We start from the raw sequence: 20648 nt of genomic DNA on the forward strand, positions 1-20648 counted from the left end.
GGTGACGATGTCCGAGGCCTCAGCTGCGAAAACTCAGAGGCTGGGGGGTCATCAATAGCCAGGGGTTTGGAATCACCCACAGGCTGTCACTCACACATCTGGTGGAAGATGCTAGCTGCCGGCCGGGACCTCAGCAGGGGCCAAAGCACCCCATGTGGTTTCTTTGCGTCATTCACCGTGGCTAGCGTTCCCAGAGAGCCGGGCAGGAGCTATGTCACCATCTAGGACCTGGTCTCAGCATCACTTTTGCTATAGTCGCAAGTCTGCCCAGCGTCAAGAGGACGGAAAAGAGCCCCCGCATCCTAACGGGGGATGTCACATTTGGGACATGGGAAATGTCACATTGGGTCATGGGAAACACCATGGTTATCTTTTTTTCTTAAACACAATCTAGAAGTACATCGTACTGCTCAGGAACAACATGCAAAACAACAACAAATCACAAATTCGGTGGCATAAAACAACACACATTTATTTGGCCACTGTTTGGAGGTCCAAAGTCAAAAACAAGTTCCAGAAGGAACTGGAGCCTCCAGGGGAAATACTCTTTCAGCTTCCCCTTCTAGAGTCTGCCTGCTCTCGTTGGCTCATGTCCCCTTCCTCCCCTCTCTCCAACCTCCTTCTCATCATGTCTCCTACTTCCTGTTCACCCTCTTGTCTCCTTGTAAGACCCGCTGTGATTACATTTAGGGGATAGCTGTCTTTTTAAATACAGTTTGCCACCCTAGGTTTGAATCCTGCTCTGCCATTTGCTGCCCATGTGACCTTTGGAAACTTACTTTACCTCTCGGTGACTTTGTTTCCCCATCTGTAAAATGGAGATCACTCCCCCTAGAGCTGACGGGAGGCTTAAATGAGTTAACATGTGTGCAATACTTAGAACATTTCAAAAAAAATTTTTTAATGTTTATTTATTTTTGAGAAGGAGAGGCAGAGCGTGAGCAGGGGAGGGGCAGAGAGAGAGGGAGACACAGCATCCGAAGCAGGCTCCAGGCTATGAGCTGTCAGCACAGAGCCTGATGCGGGGCTTGAACTCAGAGACCATGAGATCATGACCTGAGCTGAAGTTGGACGCTCAACTGACTGAGCCACCCAGGCGCCCCAAGAACATTTCATATTATGGGGGTGCCTGGGTGGCTCAGTTGGTTGAGTGTTTGATTCTGGATTTCGGCTCAGGTCATGATCGTAGGGTTGTGGGATCAAGTCCTGTGTTGGGCTCCTTGCTGAGTGTGAAGTCTGCTTAGGATTCATTCTCTCTCTCTCTCTCTTTCTCTCTCTCTCTCTCTCTCTCTTTGTGTCTCTCTTCCCCCACCCTCTGCACCTCTCCCGCGCTCATGCACTCTCTCTCTCTCTCTCTCTAAAAAGAGAAAAAGAACATTTCATATTAGGTAATATATGTATATTTGAAAATGAAAGTTTATACTAGTTTCCGTAGGCAGTGGGGAGTTGTGGAAGATCTTAGAATAAAAGAGTGTCACGGTGCGAAGCCTGCTGGGGTGTTTTACACTAGCAATCCTTCCCTCAGAGTCTGCTCTGCATTCCGAAATGACGTCCAGGCTGAAGAGCTACGAATTCCGTGGGAACCATTTTCAGGTGATGCGGGGGGACTATGCACCTATCCTCCAGAAGGTGGTGGAGCACCTGGACAAAGCCAAGGTAGGGCTGGCTGGGGGCTGAGGCGTGCCAGCTCCAGATCCCTCTGGGCATCAGAGACAAGTCAGGACAAGTGGGTGGCCTGAGACTGACCGACCCTTGCTCCCCCCCAGGCATATGCAGCCAACAGCCGGCAGGAACAGATGCTGGCTCAGTACATAGAGAGTTTCACCCAGGGCTCCATCGAGGCCCACAAGAGGGGCTCCCGCTTCTGGATACAGGACAAAGGCCCCATCGTAGAGAGGTGAGGCACGAGCCTTCACCCCAGCTGCCCCCCTCCTGCCTGCCCCTTTTCTATCTCTGCCCTTTTCTCCCCCAGTTACATCGGGTTCATCGAGAGCTACCGAGACCCCTTTGGTTCCCGTGGAGAGTTTGAAGGTAACTTCTGGGAGAAGGGGGTCAGCTTACAAACCCTTATCCCATGTGCCCTGAGAGTTCTCCCCTCCCCCCTTGGCAGTAATAACAACAATAATCAGAACCAGTGTTGATGATTTACCACGTAGCCCTTAACTGTATTAGCTCCTTTGGACATCATCGTCCCATGAGAATTGCTATCCTCACTGTACAGAGGTGGTTACGGAGGTTGGTGAGTGGCTAAGCCTGGAACCTCGGCTCTGAGCCACTTTGCTGTTCTGCCTTTGCTGTCTGGTCCAGAGCCCAGCTTTGCCACTCACCGGCTGTGTGACCTCCCCAGCTGTGTAAACCCAGAGATGAGCATCCCTCACTCCCTTTCAGGTGTCGTGGGAAGTGAGGTATTCTATGTAGGCTGTCAACGCAATGCCAGGCACGTGAAAGGTGCTGGGTGAGTGGGAGCATAATTAACATCATGATTGTGAACTTGACTTGGCTGCTGTGATCCCAGGGCAGGTGGGAAGCTGCCTTAGCCTCCATGTCTATGCCCATATCCCCAGGCATCCAGCCTGAGGATTTAGACTTCTGTGCCAAGCCTTATCCTCCCCAGCCCCTGGAGATAGAGTCTGAAGCATCCAGCTGCTAGAAGCCAGAGAGATTAGCGTGGGAGGAGAGAGGAAAGCCCCAACAGCCCCTGGGGGCAGCTTAGATCTGAGCTCATAGATGCAGGCCGAGGGGGCAGGTGATGCAGGTACCAGAGGGGAGGACAGGTGTGTGCACCTGCAGCTTCTGTGCCTGGGTCCTGATTCTCCAGGCCTCTCTCAGGGTCAAGACCCCAGAATCTCCTAAGCAGCCTTGATCTCAGAGGCTCCCCTTTTTACCCCAGTTCATTGTGATTGTTAGAGAACTAGTCCATGTTCGTGGTCACAAATTTTGAAAGTAGAGGAAAAAAAATCATCTGTGATTGCACCCACCCCAAGGTTAAAATTCGGAATGTACATTGTGGTTTTCATTTTTATGTAGAGCTGTAAATGTTTCAAAATGTGTGTGGGGGGATTTAAAAATCCATGTTTGTTGTAAGTAATTGGAACAATACCTAAGTATGTAGGATACAATGTGAAATTTCTCCCCTGTGACACTCCTCTCCAGAGGTCACCACTGTTCACAGTTCACTAAAGGTCTTTCCAGAGCTTTGTTTAAGCGCGCGTGCGCGCACACACACACACACACACACACACGCACAACTTTTAATTCTTCCAGGTAAATGAGGTCATGCTGTATATATTGTTCTGCCACTTGCTTTTTTTACTGAATGTTTTGGATATCTTTTCAAATCAGTATGTATCGACCTACCATGTTCTTTTTATCTTTTTTATTTTTATTTTTTATTATTAAAAAAATTTTTTTAATGTTTATTTCTTTTTGAGAGAGAGAAAGACAGACAGAGTGCAAGCAGGGGAGGGGCAGAGAGAGAGAAAGAGACAGAGAGAGAGAGAGGGAGACACAGAATCCGAAGCAGGCTCCAAGCTGTCACCACAGAGCCTGACTCGGGGCTCAAACTCACGAACCGTGATGTCATGACCTGAGCCAAAGTCGGATGCTCAACTGACTGAGCCACTCAGGCGCCCCAATATTCTTTTCACTTTTACTTATTTATTTTTTTAAGTAGGCTCCACACCCAACGTGGATCTTGAACTCACGACCCAAAGATCAAGAGTCACATGCTCTACCAACTGAGCCAGCCAGGCTCCCCCCATGTTCTTTTCAGTAGCTGCATAATATTATAATTTCCCATGACATTCAATATTGTGCTACACGTCTAACAGTTACATGGTGTGCCATCATATAGCCGCCCCTAATTTATTTAACCAGTCCCTGAGATTGCTTTTTCTTCTTTGCTATTTTATTATATTTTTAAAATTTTTTTTTAGCTTTTATTTATTTTTGAGAGACAGAAAGAGACAGAGCATGAATGGGGGAGGAGCAGAGAGAGAAGGAGACACAGAATCCGAAGCAGGCTCCAGGCTCTGAGCTGTCAGCACAGACCCCGATGCGGGGCTTGAACCCACGAACCCGTGAGATCATGACCCAAGCTGAAGTCAGACGCCTCACTGACTGAGCCACCCAGGTGCCCCTCTTCGTTATTTTAATCATCCTAGCTTCCTGGCCTGGTGTCAATTCCACCTGACAGAGTGGCTCCAGACAGGGAGGCTTCGTCCAGTCTAACCCTTGGCCAAGTTAATTCATTCTTTGTAAGAGCCTGACCAGGCAGTAGTCTAGGCCAGTCCTTTCCAAGGTATAGGTCATGCAGGGTTAACACGAATTACACCATGAAGGGTTCAGTGCTAAGCAGCAAGGGGTCTTGCCTACAGGACTCTTCAGTACCTCTAATATGCAAACGTACATTTAGGAATCTCTAAGAAGTTAGTGATAGAGCCTATAGTGGTATCCAAACTTATTTAATCAGGAAGCTCTTTCTTTATGAAGGCCTTTATAGAAACAGCATTTTATGGAGTACAACTTTAGGAACTGTGCTTTAAGCTGGGAACTCCTAGCTTAAAAACTCCTTTTTAAATCTAAAAGGATCAGCCCCAGCCCTCCTGCATAGCAGCCTCACCGTGCAAGTCAGATGCTCTAGCCATGCAGGACAGCTCAGTTTCTCCAAAAAGAAGAGCATCTTTTTTGTTCACGCGGTCCCTTCCACTGGGAATCCGATCCTTTACCCACCGCCCCCTATGTGCTCCCCGTGATCTCCTTTAAGATCCATCTCAGGTGTTACCCACTGAAGCCTTCTCCTTACAGCCCACCCACCCCAGTGACCTCCACGAAGGCAGGGCCAGGCCTGGGTCACTGTTCTCCCTACTGGCCGGCAAAGGGTATTGCACACAGCAGGCATTCAATACATGCGTGATGGCTGGAAGTGGGGTATAGGATCCCTCCCAAGCCCTGCCAGCCCACAGCCCCCCTCCTTCCCTGCAGGCTTTGTGGCCATGGTGAACAAGGCCATGAGTGCCAAGTTTGAGTGTCTGGTGGCAAGCGCAGAACAGCTGCTGAAGGAGCTACCCTGGCCCCCGGCCTTCGAGAAGGACAAGTTCCTCAGCCCCGACTTCACCTCCCTGGATGTTCTCACCTTCTCTGGCTCTGGCATCCCTGCTGGCATCAACATCCCCAACTGTGAGCTTCCTCAGGCCCCTGAAGCCATCACGGTATCCCCCCTGAGCCTCCAGGGTCACCCCTGCCCCTCACACACTCGCCCTGGCCACATGCTGCCCTAATCAGTTCTCCATCGCAGCCTGGTCCCCTTGTCTCGACTCCTTGTCTGTGGCCTTGATTTTTGCCCCTCTCCCGGTTCCCTCCCCGCCTTCTCCAGATGACGACCTAAGGCAGACGGAAGGCTTTAAGAACGTGTCACTGGGGAACGTGCTGGCTGTGGCCTATGCTACACAGCGGGAGAAGCTTACCTTCCTGGAGGAGGATGACAAGGTGGGCACTGGCAGCCCGAGGGTCTGGGTTGGGCCTGGCCTGACCTCAGCTGACACGGGAAGGCAGAGGGGTCCTGGGCAGGGAGAGGAAAGAGCAGGGCCAACCACTTCCCAGCCTGGTGGCCCCGTGACTTGGCCTGTTTGCTCACCTGTCAAACAGTGGAGGCAATTCCTTCCTCCTGGGTTGTTGCAAGGGTGAGGTGGGCCATGCGGTGCCCTGCACAGAGCCTGGCATAAAGTAGACGGCGGGCCCTCTGCCTGGCAGCAGGGGCATTAGTGGCTTTGCGGCTGTGGCGGGGCGGCAGACAGCGTGGGTCTCTACTTGCCTTGGCAGGACCTGTACATCCGCTGGAAGGGGCCCTCCTTTGATGTGCAGGTGGGACTGCACGAGCTGCTGGGACACGGCAGCGGCAAGCTCTTTGTGCAGGTGAGAACGCGCCTGCAGCTCCCCTCCCCCGGGATCAACTCCACCCTGGATGAGTCTGCTTCAGTCTTTGCGCTCAGGGGTTCTGGGTTAGCTGGGGAAAATGGCCCCTTAATGAGGGGAGTTCCTATCTCTCCCTCCCCTAAGATGTCCCAGGAGCCTCAAGGGTGCAGGGCCTGCAGGACAGTCCAGCTGCGGTCTGAACAGGTCTGAACAGGAAGACTTGCGAGGCTCAGGCCAGGGAAGCCTGCCCTGGGGGCGTGACTCAGACAGCCCCAGGGACAGGGAGGCTCCGAGGGGCAGTCTCCGGATGCGCCCAGTCCTGAGGCTGCAGCATGGTCTGTCTTTGTTCTGCTTACTGTTCCCTGGAGCCTGTACCTCTCCAGGTATTACGGGGAGTCACTTCTCCCCAGGGCAGCCCCTTCCTGCCAGCCGGCCAGAATGGCTGGAGCCCCTCTGACAACCACTCAGGGAGTATGGAGAAGACAGACAGCCTTTCTGCCAGGCTGAGAAGAGCCCATCCTGGACTGCTAGCATGGAACTGCACAAATGAGATGACCAGAGGCGGCTGGGGCCAGGACATTGGAGGGAGCGGGGTTCTGGGTTGGGCCTGTGCCCTGTGAGTTGGGGCACCTCACTGAGTGGGGAGGGGCTGGAGGTCAGGAGGATCCAGAGAGCAGCTGGTGGGGACAGCAGCCTGGCATTGGGCCCTGTCCAGGCTTTGAAGTCACAGGGAAATGTGGATAAATGTGGCCACGCTATGTCCTTGGATAAGTCAGTTCTCCTTAGTGAGCCTCATTTGGCCCATCTGCAAAACAGGGACCCTGACTCCTACCACATGGGCTATTGTGAGGAATAAAAGCAAAGCCCTTGCCTGACACAGTAGGCCCTCTGAAAATAGGTGTTATTGTTGAGATAGTGTGCACGAAGGTTATGTGCTCTGATTCCACTTTGGGGCTGAGTCTCTGAGCCTGTTTCCTCCTCTGTGGACGAGGGTGATAGGACCTCCCGGGGGGGGGGGGGGCAGTTATGAGGAATAAACGGCTGGTGCATAAAAGACACTTGGCACACGGAGTGGATAGCTTATTTGAGGCAGAGAATCACAGGCTGTGGGCTCTTCCAGCGTGGCAGGGGGCTGGGAAGCACATAGCAGGGCAGCAGCCAAGCTTTCTGGCCCATCCACTGATACATATCTGGGGTCTGGAGATCCTGGGTCTGGGTTTTCAAGTGACTGGGGGTTCTGAGAGGGCAGCCAGTGTCACAGGACTCAGGTTTGGAGGCAGCAGCGTGCGGATGGCCCTTGAATCCCCAGGCTGAAGTCCTGGGCTGGGGCAGAGGCAGCTTTCCCTCATTGCCTCCTGTCATGACCCTTCTGCAGGATGAAAAAGGAGCTTTTAACTTTGACCAGGAAACAGTGATCAACCCAGAGACGGGGGAGCAGGTGAGGGCGGCCTCGGTGGAGCCCCAGGGTGCTGGGCTGGGCATGGCTGGGGGAGCAGCTGCCCCTAAGCCTGCTTCCTGGGCCTCCTCTCCCAGATTCAGAGCTGGTACCGGAGCGGGGAGACCTGGGACAGCAAGTTCAGCACCATCGCCTCTAGCTACGAAGAATGCCGGGCTGAAAGCGTGGGCCTCTACCTCTGCCTCAACCCCCAAGTGCTAGAGTATGAGCACCAGGCATGGGGGGTGGGCCTGCTGTGTAGACGGAGGGTGTGCTGGCCGAGGGGTGGGTCAAAACCCAGGCAGCCTCTGACTGGCCCTGCCACCACCCTGTCCCTCCACCAGGATCTTTGGCTTTGAGGGGGCTGATGCGGAAGATGTGATCTATGTGAACTGGCTCAACATGGTTCGGGCCGGGCTGCTCGCTCTGGAGTTCTACACCCCTGAGGTGTCTAGCTGGAGACAGGTAAGGACCAAGGTCAGGATTCTAGGTGTAGGGATTGGACAACCATATCTACCTACAAGGTACATGAACTGGGTTTAATCCCAGACTCTACTGCCTGTGGTCGGCGGTGGGGAGGGGGGTGGGGAGGGTAAGTCACACTGCTGTGAGCCTCAGTGTCCCTGTCTGTGCAATGGGAGTAATAATCCCCCTGCCCCCTTCTGATGGCAAATCAGATGAGGTGATTTTACTATGACTGCTAGCTAATAGTTGACTTGTGTAGGACTTACTCCGTGCCACACACGTTTCTAAGCACTTTACCTGAATTGACTTATTTGTTCCCAGTGTCAACCTCAGGAGGTAGGTGTGTTATTACTCTCATTGTAGACATGAGCCAATGGGGGCACAAAGAGATTAAGTAACTTGTTGGTAAGTAGCAGAGCCAGGATTCAAATCTAAGCGGTCTGCCTCCAGAGCTTTAGGCTAGACTGGTCAGTTATGAGATGTGTTTCGGAAATAAGGTAAGCAGTAGGGACGTTTTTGAAAGTTATACAAGTATGTTCTAAGGAGGCGATCTTATGTCATCAAAAGAGCACACGTTTTTGTTTGTTTGTTTGTTTGTTTTTAATTTTTTTTTTCAACGTTTATTTATTTTTGGGACAGAGAGAGACAGAGCATGAACGGGGGAGGGGCAGAGAGAGAGGGAGACCCAGAATCGGAAACAGGCTCCAGGCTCTGAGCCATCAGCCCAGAGCCTGACGCGGGGCTCGAACTCACGGACCGCGAGATCGTGACCTGGCTGAAGTCGGACGCTTAACCGACTGCGCCACCCAGGCGCCCCAGAGCACACGTTTTAGAGTCAGGAAGCTTAGGTGTAAGTCCTTGCTCTCTGTAACAGCTGTGTGATCCTCAGCAAGTCAGTTCACCTCTCTCGGCCTCTGTTTTGTCATCTGTAAACTGGGGATCCTGATGCTCACTTGGTCCCACTGTTGAATGCAAACAAGATGTGGAGGAGAAGGTGCTTGGTGACCTGGACTGCGCGGGACCCCCGGAGACATCTGCTATCATCAGGGTGGGGTTTGGAGCAGAGAAAGGCATAGGGGTTGGTAAAGGGGAGCACAGGGCTCACGGTTCTGCCTGGGAATGGCCTTCCTATTTCCCAGGAAAGCCTGTCTTCCCTTGTGAGCAGAGAAGGGAGGAAGCACTTAAGGCAGAAAAAGGCCCACGGAATGAGGGAGAATTCAATGGTAAGAATTAATTAACAGTTAATGAGCACATACCGTATGTTAGGCCCAAGCTCTTGATATGTCTTCCATCAGGGTTGCAAATGATTCCTTTCTTCTTGGCTCTGGCAGGCCCACATGCAGGCCCGGTTTGTGATCCTGAGGGTCTTGCTGGAGGCTGGCGAGGGACTCGTTACTGTCACTCCCACCACAGGCACTGATGGGCGGCCAGATGCCCGGGTCCGCCTTGACCGCAACAAGATCCGGTCTGTGGGCAAGCCTGCCCTGGAGCGGTTCCTCAGGAGACTTCAGGTAAGCAGGGCCCTCTTGCCCTCCAGACTTGCTCTCCAGCATCACCTTGTAGCCTTCCGATCATCCGTTTATTTATTAATTTATTTTTATTTATTTATTCAGTCATTCGACAAGTCTGTATACCGAGTGTTACCACGTGCCAGGCACTGAGATGAAGGGAAGGCTTACTACCGAGAAGGGAAACAATAAACATGTGAACAATTAGTGAATGAGATCATTTCAGATCACGAAAAGACCTGTACAGGCAGTAAAACTTGCTGATGTGATAGCAAGCGAGATTGGAGGGGAAAGGGATGCAGAGCCCCCTTAGCCTGGGTGGTCAAGGAAGGCTTCTTGGAGGAGATGGTATTTAAGCTGGAACTTGAGTGGCAAGGAGGAACCTTGGCTGCGAGAAGATGTGAGAGCAGAGGAAACAGGAAGAACAACGTCTGGTTTGGGGATTGGAATGAGCTTCGTGGGTTGAGGGACAGGAGGAGGCCTGGAGCTTAGTAGGTAAAGGACAGTGGTCAACGTGGCCCTGGCTGCTCTCCCATGTCAGGATGCTTAGAGCCGGGACCTTTGGGGGTTCTGGTGTCAGTATTAACCAGCTGTATGATTGGGGCAACATACTCTGTCTTGCTGGGCACCACTTTTCTCATGTGTTAAATGGGATACATTCCCTGCCTCACCTGGCAGGAATCACATGAAACGACATACTGAGATAAAATGTCGTGTTCTCCAAGCCAGCGTGACGTTAGGTGTGGTCCATGGATCACCAGCACCAGCATCACCCAGGAGCAGGCTACAAATGCAGATTCTTGGGCACCACCCCAGACCTGATTCAGAAGTTGTGAGAGCAGGGTCCAGGAATATGCATGTTTACCTGCCTGCTAGGTGAGTCTGACACTCAGCAAAGTTTAAGAGCCACTGAAGGCTCGCTCTTCATGGTGCAGCGACTTCCATTGGAGCGGGGTCCTGCCGGCTTTTTCAACCAGTAGAAGGCCCAGCTTTTCAATTCAGCAAATACCTCTGTGTTTATACTCCTGCCTATTTCCAGAAAGGCATTTTTTTTCTTTTTTTTTTTTTTAAAACAATGATGTATTTTTATTTTATTTTTTTTTTTAACGTTTATTTATTTTTGAGACAGAGAGAGACAGAGCATGAACGGGGGAGGGTCAGAGTGAGGGAGACACAGAATCCGAAACAGGCTCCAGGCTCTGAGCCATCAGCACCGAGCCTGACGCGGGGCTCGAACTCACGGACCGCGAGATCATGACCTGAGCCGAAGTCGGCCGCCCAGCCGACTGAGCCACCCAAGCGCCCCAAGAAAGGCATTTTTTTAAATAAAAGATATTTGGCCGTTAAAGTAAAATTAGAAATTAAACGTCAGTAGATGCAAAATGCAATATGATGTCTTAGATTCTGGAATAGAAGAAGGCCATTAACGGGACAACTAGTGAAATCTAAATTAGGTCTAGAGTTTAGTTGTTAGTTAATGTACCAATTTTGTACAATGTTAACAACAGGAGACGCTGGGCAAGGGGCATATGAGAACTCTTTGTTTTATCTTTGCAGCTTTTCTGCATATCTGAATTATTCCAAAATAGTCTGTTAATAGTAATAGTAATAATAACAGCAACAACAAGTCACTAGGTGAAGGAGTCAAATCTCCCAAATCCTAGGCCAATATTGAACTGCGACTGAGTAGTGAACAAGCACAAAGTGTTCCGTTCTAGGGACTGAACCAGTTCAGTCTCTGTATAAGAGGAATCATTCAGCAGGATGGACAGTGACCTCAGCAATAGTTTTACAGAAGAAACAGAATATGGAAGCATTTCTGGTGTGGCTCTTTGTTTTATTAGCCCCTTAGTAAAAGCCAAGAGGACAGCAAGGAGACCGCAAGCGGGGAAGATGAAGGCATTTCCGTAAGGAGAGGCTTCAGCCGGGGTCACACACACAGTCCATTTTGGCCCACCGTGTATTGTGAAAATTGGCAAGGTTTGGTATAAATCTGTATTTCTGTCTTCTTGGAAGGACTGGCATCAGTAGGCTCAAGTCCCATGTGAACAAGAGGCTGAAACTAGGCAGGAGCCACCATATTTGGACATCTGGGCATGGCAGGACTCTCCAGTTTGCCAGGTCTACTCCCTACTACCTATACCTGCCTTAGGCAGGTTTATGAAACCATCTGCCTCCCACTGGCATCCGTGTTACCAGCTCTCTGGTTTAAGCTCATGGGGTCTGACATGTCAGCTTGGTGAATGTGTGTCCAGTACTTCCGTGTGCTCAGTACTGTTGGGAAGACAGAAAGACAAGATGTTCTCTTTAACTGATCCCTCAGAGGTCCCCGTTGGTTTTCTTTACTAGAGCTAATAACCTTGTAACCCTGGGTCTAAGAGGAAGAGGCTTACCTGGTGGGAGCCCTAGCAGGAGTCCTACTTTGCCACCTGCAGATCGGCAGAAGTAAGGATCAGACCCACAAAATGTCAGATACTTGGAAAAGAGTCACATGGAACTCCCAGAAATAAACTATCCAGCCAATGAAACTAAAAATAGGCAGGTTAAACAAGTTTTAGATTCAGCTAAAGATAAAAGAAAATATACAGCAGGTAGCACAGAGACAAAGATAGAAATTTTGAAAGAGGGGCATCTTGGTGGCTCAACTAGTTGAGCATCCAACTCTTGGTTTCAGCTCAGGTCATCTCACAGTTCGTTTTTGGGCTCTGCACTGAGCATGGCGCCTGCTTGAGATTCTGTCTCTCTTCCCCCCTGTCTCTCTCTCCTGCTCTGCTCTCTTTCTAAACACACACACACACACACACACACACACACACACACACACACACAACTTAAAAAGGAAAAAAAAAGAAAATTGAGAAGTGGAGAGTCATGGGAGACAATGTGAAAAGGTCTAAGGAAGTAAACTGAAACTTTAAGAGGAAAGGAGAGAGAGGGGGAGGGGGAAGACATATTAGAAGAGATAATGGCTGAGAATTTCCTAGAACTGAGTAAAGACCCAATTCATAAGTCCATCAAGTTTTAGAATTCAGGGAGGAGAAGGAAATACATAGAAAATAGAAGGGGAAAAATCACAAATATAAGAGCAGACACAAAGGAGCTGAAATACAACTATGGAGAAGACCAACAAGTCCGAAGTTGATTATTTGAAAAGATAATAAAATCGACAAACATTTGACAAGGTTTGTCAAGAAAAAGAGCGAAGACACAAATAAAAGTAGAAACTTAAAGGGCACATAAGTACAAATATATCAGAAACTTACATCAATAAAATTCACAACTTTGTTGAAGTGGACAAATTCTTAGACAAATAAAACATACTGAAGTCCACTCATGAGTAGATGACTCGAATGGTCCTTCAGCCATTATAAAAATTAAATCAGTGATCTAAAGTCTTCATACAAAAAATACTAAGAGTTTTATAGGTGAATCTTTCAGACTATTCAAGTAACAGGTGGTATCAATCTTACATAAACTCTTCCAGGTAATGGAAAAAGAGAGAATGTTCTCCACCTCATTTTATAATGCTAGTTTGACCTGGATACCAAAGTCAAAGATAGTTCCAAAAAGGAAAATGTAAATACCAAAATTCTAAACAAGATCCTAGCATACCAAATCTAGAAAATACCAACGTGGATTTATCCCAGAAATGCAAGGTTTATTTAGCATTAGAAAATACATTTATGAAAATTGCATATTAACAGATTAAAAGAGAAAAACCACAATCATCTCAATAAATTTAGAAAAAGCTCTTAAAGACCCTTTATATCCATTTATGATAAAAAAAAAACACCTCTTTAAAAACTCAAGAGTTTAGGGGCATCTGGATGGCTCGGTTGAGTGTCCGACTTTGGCTCAGGTCATGATCTCGCAGTTTGTGAGTTCAAGCCCCACATTGGGTTCTGTGCTGACAGCTCAGAGCCTGGAGCCTGCTTCAGATTCCATGTCTCCCTCTCTCTGCCCCTTCCCCACTCATGCTCTGTCTCTCTCTGTCTCTCAAAAATGAATAAACATTTAAGAAAAAAAAATTAACCCAAAAACTCAAGAGTTGAAAAGAATTTTCTGAACTGATAAAGAATGTTTCAAAAAATGAAAATAGCTGTCAACTGTTGAAACACTACAACACTCCTTTTAAAATCAGAAAGAAGACCAAAATAAAATAAAATAAAAATTAGAAAGAAGACAAAAATGCTCCCTATTTCCACTTCTGATCAACAATTTACTGAAGGTCTTAGGTTTTGGAAGGAAACGAGAAGAAAAATGTAAAGTTGAGGCATTCAAAAGGAAGAAACAAAACTCTTTGTTGCAAATGATATGACTAGGCAAGCCAAACAAATCTACAAATTGTTGAAATTAATAAAGAGTTTCACAGGGTTGAATAAAGTCCCAAGAGGGTTTTTCATGGAACTTGACAAGCTGATTGCAAGATTTAGATGGAAGCATAAATGATCATGATGAAGAGCCAAGGCAGTCCTGAAGCAAAACCAGTTGGGGGACTCATTCCATCAGATACCAAAATTTATTCTAAGATTATTAAGTTCATTATAGCCCTAGGGCAGGAATAGACAAACTGACCAGTGGAATGAACCAAGAACCAGGCATTGACTCTCGTAGATGATAGAAGGGACATGGTAGGCCACTGGAGAAGGGAGGGACCATTTAATAAGTCATGCTGAGACAACAGGTTCTCCTTATGGAGAGCCAAACTGGATTTCTACCTTCTGCAATACATAGTCAACACCACGAGATTAAAGTCTTACATAGGAAAGGCAAACTTTTAAACTGGGAGAAGAATATCTTTATGACCTCATGGTGAAGGAGAATTTCTCTAAGCACAAGAAGCACCAGCTATCAGGGAAAAGATCAGTCCTTTTAACTACATTCAAAATAGCTGGGGCGCCTGGGTGGCTCAGTCGGTTGAGTGTCCGAGTTTGGCTCAGGTCATGATCTTGCGGTCTGTGAGTTCGAGCCCCGCATCAGGCTCTGTGCTGTCAGCTCAAAGCCTTGAGCCTGCTTCGGATTCTGTGTCTCCCTCTCTCTCTGCCCCTCCTCTGCTCATGCTCTGTCTCTCTCTCTCAGTCAAAAATAAATAAAACATTAAAAATAATAATAATAAAAAAAAGAATCCTTTCCATTAAAAAAAAAAAAAATAGCTTTGGGATGCCTGGGTGGCCCAGTTGGTTAAGCGTCTGACTCTTGGTTTCGGCTCAAGTCGTGATCTCACAGTTAGTGGGTCAGGCTCCACACAGATAGTGCAGAGCCTGCTTGGGATTCTCTCTCTCCCTCTCTCTCTGCCCCTCCCCACCTGAAAATAAATAAATAAAAACTTTAAAAAGTAATTGGCTTTTATTGGAGAACCTGGCTGGCTAAGTCAGTGGTGGGTGAGGCTGTTGATCTCAGTATTGTAAATTTAAGCACCATGTTGGGTGTAGAGATTATTTAAAAAAATAAAACCTCTAGGGGCTCCTGGGTGGCTCAGTATGTTAAAAGTCTGACTTTTGATTTCAGCTCAGGTCATGATCTCACAGTTCATGGGGTCAAGTCCCACTGTCTACACAGAGCCTGCTTAGGATTCTCTGTCTCCCTCTCTATGCCCTTCCGCTGTATGCATGTGCTCTGTCTCTCTCTCAAAATAAATGAATAAACATTTAAAAGTTAAAAAATAAGATAAATTTAAATTAAAAATTAAATCTTTAAGATTAAACTAAAAATACAAATAAAAGGGACACCTGGATGGCTTAGTCGGTTGAGTGTCCAATTTTGGCTCAGGTCAATCTCGCAGTTTGTAGGTTCAAACCCTGTGTCGGGCTCTGTTCCGACAGCTCAGGGCTTGGAGCCTGCTTTGGATTCTGTGTCTCCCTCTCTCTCTCTGCCTCTTCCCTGCTCACATTCTGTCTCTCTCTCTCTCAAAAATAAATAAACATTAAAAAATTAAAAAAAAATAGCTTTTACTCATCAAAAGTTACCATAAATAATGTGAGAAGATGAATCTTAAACTAAGATAGGGTATTTACCACATATGTATTAACAAAAGGTTAGTATTTAAATAAATAAAGAACTTAAAAAAAAAAAAGGTGAAGAAAGGACAACCCAACACAAAAATAAGCAAAACTCATGAACTGGAGAGGAAAATGAATGATGCATCGACTTCTGGGAAGACGTTCAACCTCTTGAGCAATCAGGAAAGCACAGCTTAACCCACATGAGGTTTATACCACTAGCTTGGCAAAAATGAAGAACTGCCAACACCAGCCGGGTATACCAGGTGGTCAGGACTGCCAGCCACTGTTTCCGGGAGCATCGCCTGGTCCAACAACTTTGGAGAACAAGGTGGGCTCATCTAAGATGGAGCATTCCCCTGACCTCTAGACAAATGATTCTCCTAGAGAAACCTGCATCTGTTCATTCTGTTCAGCAGGAGATACAAAGGGTGTCAACAGCGGTGCCAAATGGCAAACAGCACAAGCTGCCCATCAGCATGGGAAGAGATTAAATTGTTTGTGTTTATAAGTGGAATACTGGACAGCAGTGAGATGGGTGAACTATAGCTACAGATGAATCTCAGACATAAATTGAGCAGAAAAAGCAAATCATAGGACATAAGCCAAAGTTAAAATAACATGGTTGAGAGCAGAATTTAGGGAACACAGGGGAACGATAAGCACAGAATCGGGGACTATATCCTCAGACAGGAAGCCCTAGGATGCAGTCAAGAAGGGAGCTAACTTGGGGTGCCTGGCTGGCTCAGTCGGGTAGAGCATGTGACTCTTGATGGCATAAGTTAGCCCCATGTTGGGCATAGAGCCTACTTAATTTTTAAAAATTGGGGGCATCTGAATGGCTTAGTCAGTTGGGTGTCCAACTTCAGCTTAGGTCATGATCTCGCGGTTTGTGGGTTTGAGCCCTGCATCAGGCTCCATGCTGACAGCTTAGAGCCTGGAGCCTGCTTCAGATTCTGTGTCTCCCTCTTTCTCTGACCCTCCCCTGCTCATGCCCTGTCTCTCCTCTCTCTCAAAATAAATAAACATAAAAATTTTTTTTTTCTTGGTGTGGGGGCACCTGCGTCAGTTAAACGTCTGACTCTTGATTTCAGCTCAGGTCATGATCTTATGGTTCATGGGTTTGAGCCTCACCTCAGGTTCCATGCTGATGGTGCAGAGCCTGCTTGGGATTCTCTCTTTCTCCCTCTGTCTCTGTCCCTCCCCTGCTCATGTGCATGCTCTCTCTCTCTCAAAAATAAATAAATACTTTTTTAAAAATTTAATTTTTTAAAAAAAGGAAGGAGCTAAGTCAAGCTGGGTGCTGGTTGCATGGGTGTCTTATTATTTTTTATAACCTATGTATTACATTGTTTATGACCCATATGTTATAACCTAATATATATACTATATATTTTGTGTATGTGAAATAAAAAAAAAAAAGCGATGGTAATGCTTTCTCTGTCCACAGCTCAAATGAGACAACCAAATGAGAAATACTCGCTTCACTTTACTGGGCACTTACTATGAGCTAAGCCCTTGATCTACATTTCTCACATATTCAGCACAGTAACACCACGAGAGAGCAGATACTGTCCAGGGCTGGGCACAGTTGGCTGCAGCCCCTGGCAAAGCGCCATGGATGCAGGGGAGGTGCCTGTCATAGGCACTGATTCTTCCTGCCTTCCCACAGGTGTTGAAGTCCACGGGAGATGTGGCCGGAGGCCGGGCCCTGTATGAGGGGTACGCAGCGGTCACTGATGCACCCCCTGAGTGCTTCCTCACCCTCAGGGATACCGTGCTGCTCCGCAAGGAATCTCGGAAGCTCATCGTTCAGCCCAACACTCGTCTTGAAGGTAACAGACTGCTGAGCCTCCTTTGATGGGGGGCCATTCAGGGCCCCATGAGAGACGAGGCCTGGAACCAATCCCTGGGCTCAGGCTACCTGAAGTGACTCCTGCCTCTCTCCCTCCCTGCCACAGTCAAACCCCAGGCCAAACCCCAGACCAAACCCCAGGCCAAAACCTCAGCATCTACCACCTCCCTGCTACACACACGGTTGTGCTGCTTATAAGACAGTGACTGGAGGTTTGAGGAAGGCCAGCAGAGCAGGGGCTAGTGGAACAGACAGACTTCAAGCTTATGGGAGGCCAGGAATAGTCCTGGAGAATCAGGCCTCTCGGTGCCTGGGGATAAGGAGAGGTCAGGGCAGGCAGTGAGCTGGAACCCTGCAGGCTGGTGGAACTCTGGGGACAAGGTGACTCTGTAGAGCCCAGCAGAGAGATCAGCAGCCCCATGGTCCCTCTCCCTCCTCAAATGATAATCCTGTTTCCAGAAGCCTTGACCCTGTCTGCACTGCACTTGTACCTGTTGTATTAGAGGCCCCTGGGGTCCCAGCCCGCTGCTGCATTCACTTTCCGCTCCCCTCCTGACCCATCGTTCCTGTCTCCTGTCACATGAGTTAGTGCCATACAGTGGTTACCACATGAGCTTCAGAGCTGTTCTGTGACCTTGGCCTAATCATTTAACCTCTCTTGGCTTGGGTGTCTTCAGTCATAGAGCCAGTGTTGGTTGTGTGCTGACACTGTAGTAAACCTAAATTAAGTACTCTCTTCAAGCTCTTAGTGCTTTCCTTGGATTAACCCTTTAAATCCTGACCATAGCAGTGCCTGGCTTGCTCTTGAGGTCATGAGTTCAAGTCCCACTTTGGGCATAGAGCTTACTTAAAAAATAAAATAAAAATAAATCCTCACACCATAACCCAATGAGGTAGGTATTATCCCCACTTTACAGTTAAGAAAACAAGCACAGAGACTAAATTGTTCAAGGCTTACAGCTCTTTACTGGAAGAACCAAGAGCCGAATTAAGAGTGCTCCTCACTACCAGAGTCATGGGCAGTCGTGAAGGCTAAATGAAATAATTACCTCCGACTGGCAAGGAAAACACATTTAAGAGGCTTATTTCCAACTCTTCACGCTGCACTCCAGAGGCTCCAGGGGATTTGGCCCGGGCCCCTAGCAGGCCTCTGGGACCCCTCTTCCCTGACTCACTGGCCTCCAGGTTCATGGCCTTTCATTTCTCCAGCCCCCTGAGCTTGCCCCCTGAGGCTGCCATAGCCTTTGCACTCAATGTTTCCTCTGCTGGGTACAGTCCTCCCCCGATCTTTGGTTGGTCCTTCTTGTCATTTTGGTCTCTGTTAAAATGGCACCTCCTGGCAGAGGCTGTCCTTGACCCCTCAACCTAAAGTGATTCCTTCATGCATTGTCACTCTTTGCTATTTTCCTTGCCTGCCTTGCCTCCATGTCAGCGAAAATGGCATATCCCCAGCAAGTAGCTAGTATAGGGCCTGGCACACAGGAGCTGCTCAATGCATGTCAAATGAGTAATCATGCCAGACACATAATAAATGCTCATTACAACAGCATTGCTCTGCTTGTCCAGCCCTATGTGGGCCCTTGGGGATGGAGCAATGAATCAGACCCAGGCCCCTGCCTCAAGAGTTCACAGTCCATTAGGAATAAGGCCTAGAGAGAAATGATCACACCCAGGGAGTGTTAATAAGCACCCAAGAGGCCCAAACGGTGATCTGAACACTTAGAGAAGGTCACATTCACCTTCAGGGGAATCGGTGAAGCTTCTGGGGAGGAAGTGGTTAAACTAAGCCTGAAGAGCAGGTTGGATTTTCAAAGATATGGTGGTGGTGGTGGTGGTGACTAACTTCTGAGGACTTTTATGTGGCAGTCACTGGGTAAAAACTTCCTGTGATTAACTCCCAGCAACCCACTGAGGAAGTTATTACCCCTATTGAGACACAGAGGAGCTGTGTATTTGTCTGAGGTCAACAGTTAGTGGGTGGCGGAACCAGGATTTGAACATGGGCTGTCTGAACCCAAAGCCTGTGGTATTAGCTACATACACCCCGCAATGCCACAAGAGCACAACAAGGTTCTATGAGTGGTAAAGCATTGGAAGTATGTTGGAGGGAAATTCTTCCCATGAGTATTCAGGGGACCCCCCAGAACAGCCTGTGAGTTATATAGGTGCCCTTTTAACTCTGATGGGTTCAGAGATAACGATGCTAGTGATACCTAGCACTTGTTGGGCATTTACTCCATGCATTATCATATTTCTCTTTTCATTTTAGAGAGAGAGTGCACAAGTGGGGGAGAGGGGCAGAGGGAGAGAGAGAGAATCTTAAGCAGGCTCCATGCTTAGCATGGAGCCTGACATGGGGCGCAATCCCATGACCCTGGGATCATGACCTGAGCAAAGTCAGATGCTCAACCGACTGAGCCACCCAGGTACTCCTGTGCATTGTTGTATTTAGTCACCATAGCTTCTTGAGAGAAGAGGTACTATGCTCATTCCCATTTTATAGATGAGGAAAGTGAGGCTTAGAGAGCTTGTGAAATGTTCCCAAGGTCCCACAGTAGTCAGAGATGAAGCAGTTGCTGGACTGTAAGCTTTTGGAGGTCAAGGACTATCTGTCTAACCTAACATGGCACTAGAGTATATACTCATTAAGTGAATGAATGAATGAATGAATGAGTGAATGAGTGCAGCAATTTATTGACTACTCCCCCTTTAACACTTCCTTCTTAATAGAGTTATTGACTCTCCCCCTTTAGATTAGAGTCAATTTATTGACTACTCCCCCTTTAACACTTCCTTCTTCATAGAGTTATTATAAGGATTAAATCGATAATAAAACACCGAGCACGATTCTTGGCACCTGGTAACTACCTGCTTCTATGATTATGATTATCTGCTTCCCTATTAAGACCTTTCCCTGTTGCTGTTTTTTTTTTTTTTATCCTCCTCCCCAGGCTCAGAAGTGCAGCTCCTCGAGTATGAGGCCTCGGCTGCTGGTCTCATCCAATCCTTCTCTGAGCGCTTCCCAGAGGACGGGCCCGAGTTGGAGGAGATCCTCACCCAACTGGCCACAGCTGATGCCCGGTTCTGGAAGTGCCCCAGTGAGGCCCCATCTGGCCAGGCTTGAGACCGATTTATGCAGCTCCTCCCTCAACTCCATCAAACCACGTGTATGCTAGGGGAGGAGCAGGAGCTCAGACCTTGGTGCTACCTCAGCCGAGGGTGGTGACACTAACCTCTTCCATTTTTCAGCACTTTCCAGTTTACCAAGTGCTTCTCCTGTGTTATCTCATTTGATCTGCACTGCCCTTGGTAGAGTGGGCAAGGCCAGGCTCCTTATTCTGCTTGCCAAGTGAGGGAATGGAAGTTGTGAGAAGTGACCTGTCTAGATCCTGCAGGACTCAAAACCTCTCCCAATCCAGTGCTCTTCATGTATTACTTTTATAACCAGAAAAATAAATATTAGAAACAACCAC

The 20648-nt window shown here is 48.1% G+C and overlaps 1 protein-coding gene across 4 annotated transcripts in view; it reads left to right on the plus strand.

The window, feature by feature from the left end:
* Positions 1 to 20648, plus strand: part of DPP3 (dipeptidyl peptidase 3) — a 39188-nt gene extending 18540 nt beyond the window's left edge. For all 4 annotated transcript variants that reach the window (XM_043581703.1, XM_043581704.1, XM_043581705.1 and 1 more), the window contains exons 7-18: positions 1526 to 1656; positions 1767 to 1897; positions 1973 to 2031; positions 4984 to 5178; positions 5375 to 5487; positions 5821 to 5913; positions 7289 to 7351; positions 7447 to 7571; positions 7693 to 7813; positions 9145 to 9324; positions 16993 to 17155; positions 20127 to 20648. In XM_043581703.1, the coding sequence (XP_043437638.1) occupies positions 1526 to 1656; positions 1767 to 1897; positions 1973 to 2031; positions 4984 to 5178; positions 5375 to 5487; positions 5821 to 5913; positions 7289 to 7351; positions 7447 to 7571; positions 7693 to 7813; positions 9145 to 9324; positions 16993 to 17155; positions 20127 to 20299 (1547 nt within the window). In that variant the 3' untranslated portion in view covers positions 20300 to 20648. The remainder of the gene's footprint in view (positions 1 to 1525; positions 1657 to 1766; positions 1898 to 1972; positions 2032 to 4983; positions 5179 to 5374; positions 5488 to 5820; positions 5914 to 7288; positions 7352 to 7446; positions 7572 to 7692; positions 7814 to 9144; positions 9325 to 16992; positions 17156 to 20126) is intronic.

Source organism: Prionailurus bengalensis, chromosome D1 (genome assembly GCF_016509475.1).
Source record: "Prionailurus bengalensis isolate Pbe53 chromosome D1, Fcat_Pben_1.1_paternal_pri, whole genome shotgun sequence".
NCBI lineage: Eukaryota > Metazoa > Chordata > Mammalia > Carnivora > Felidae > Prionailurus > Prionailurus bengalensis.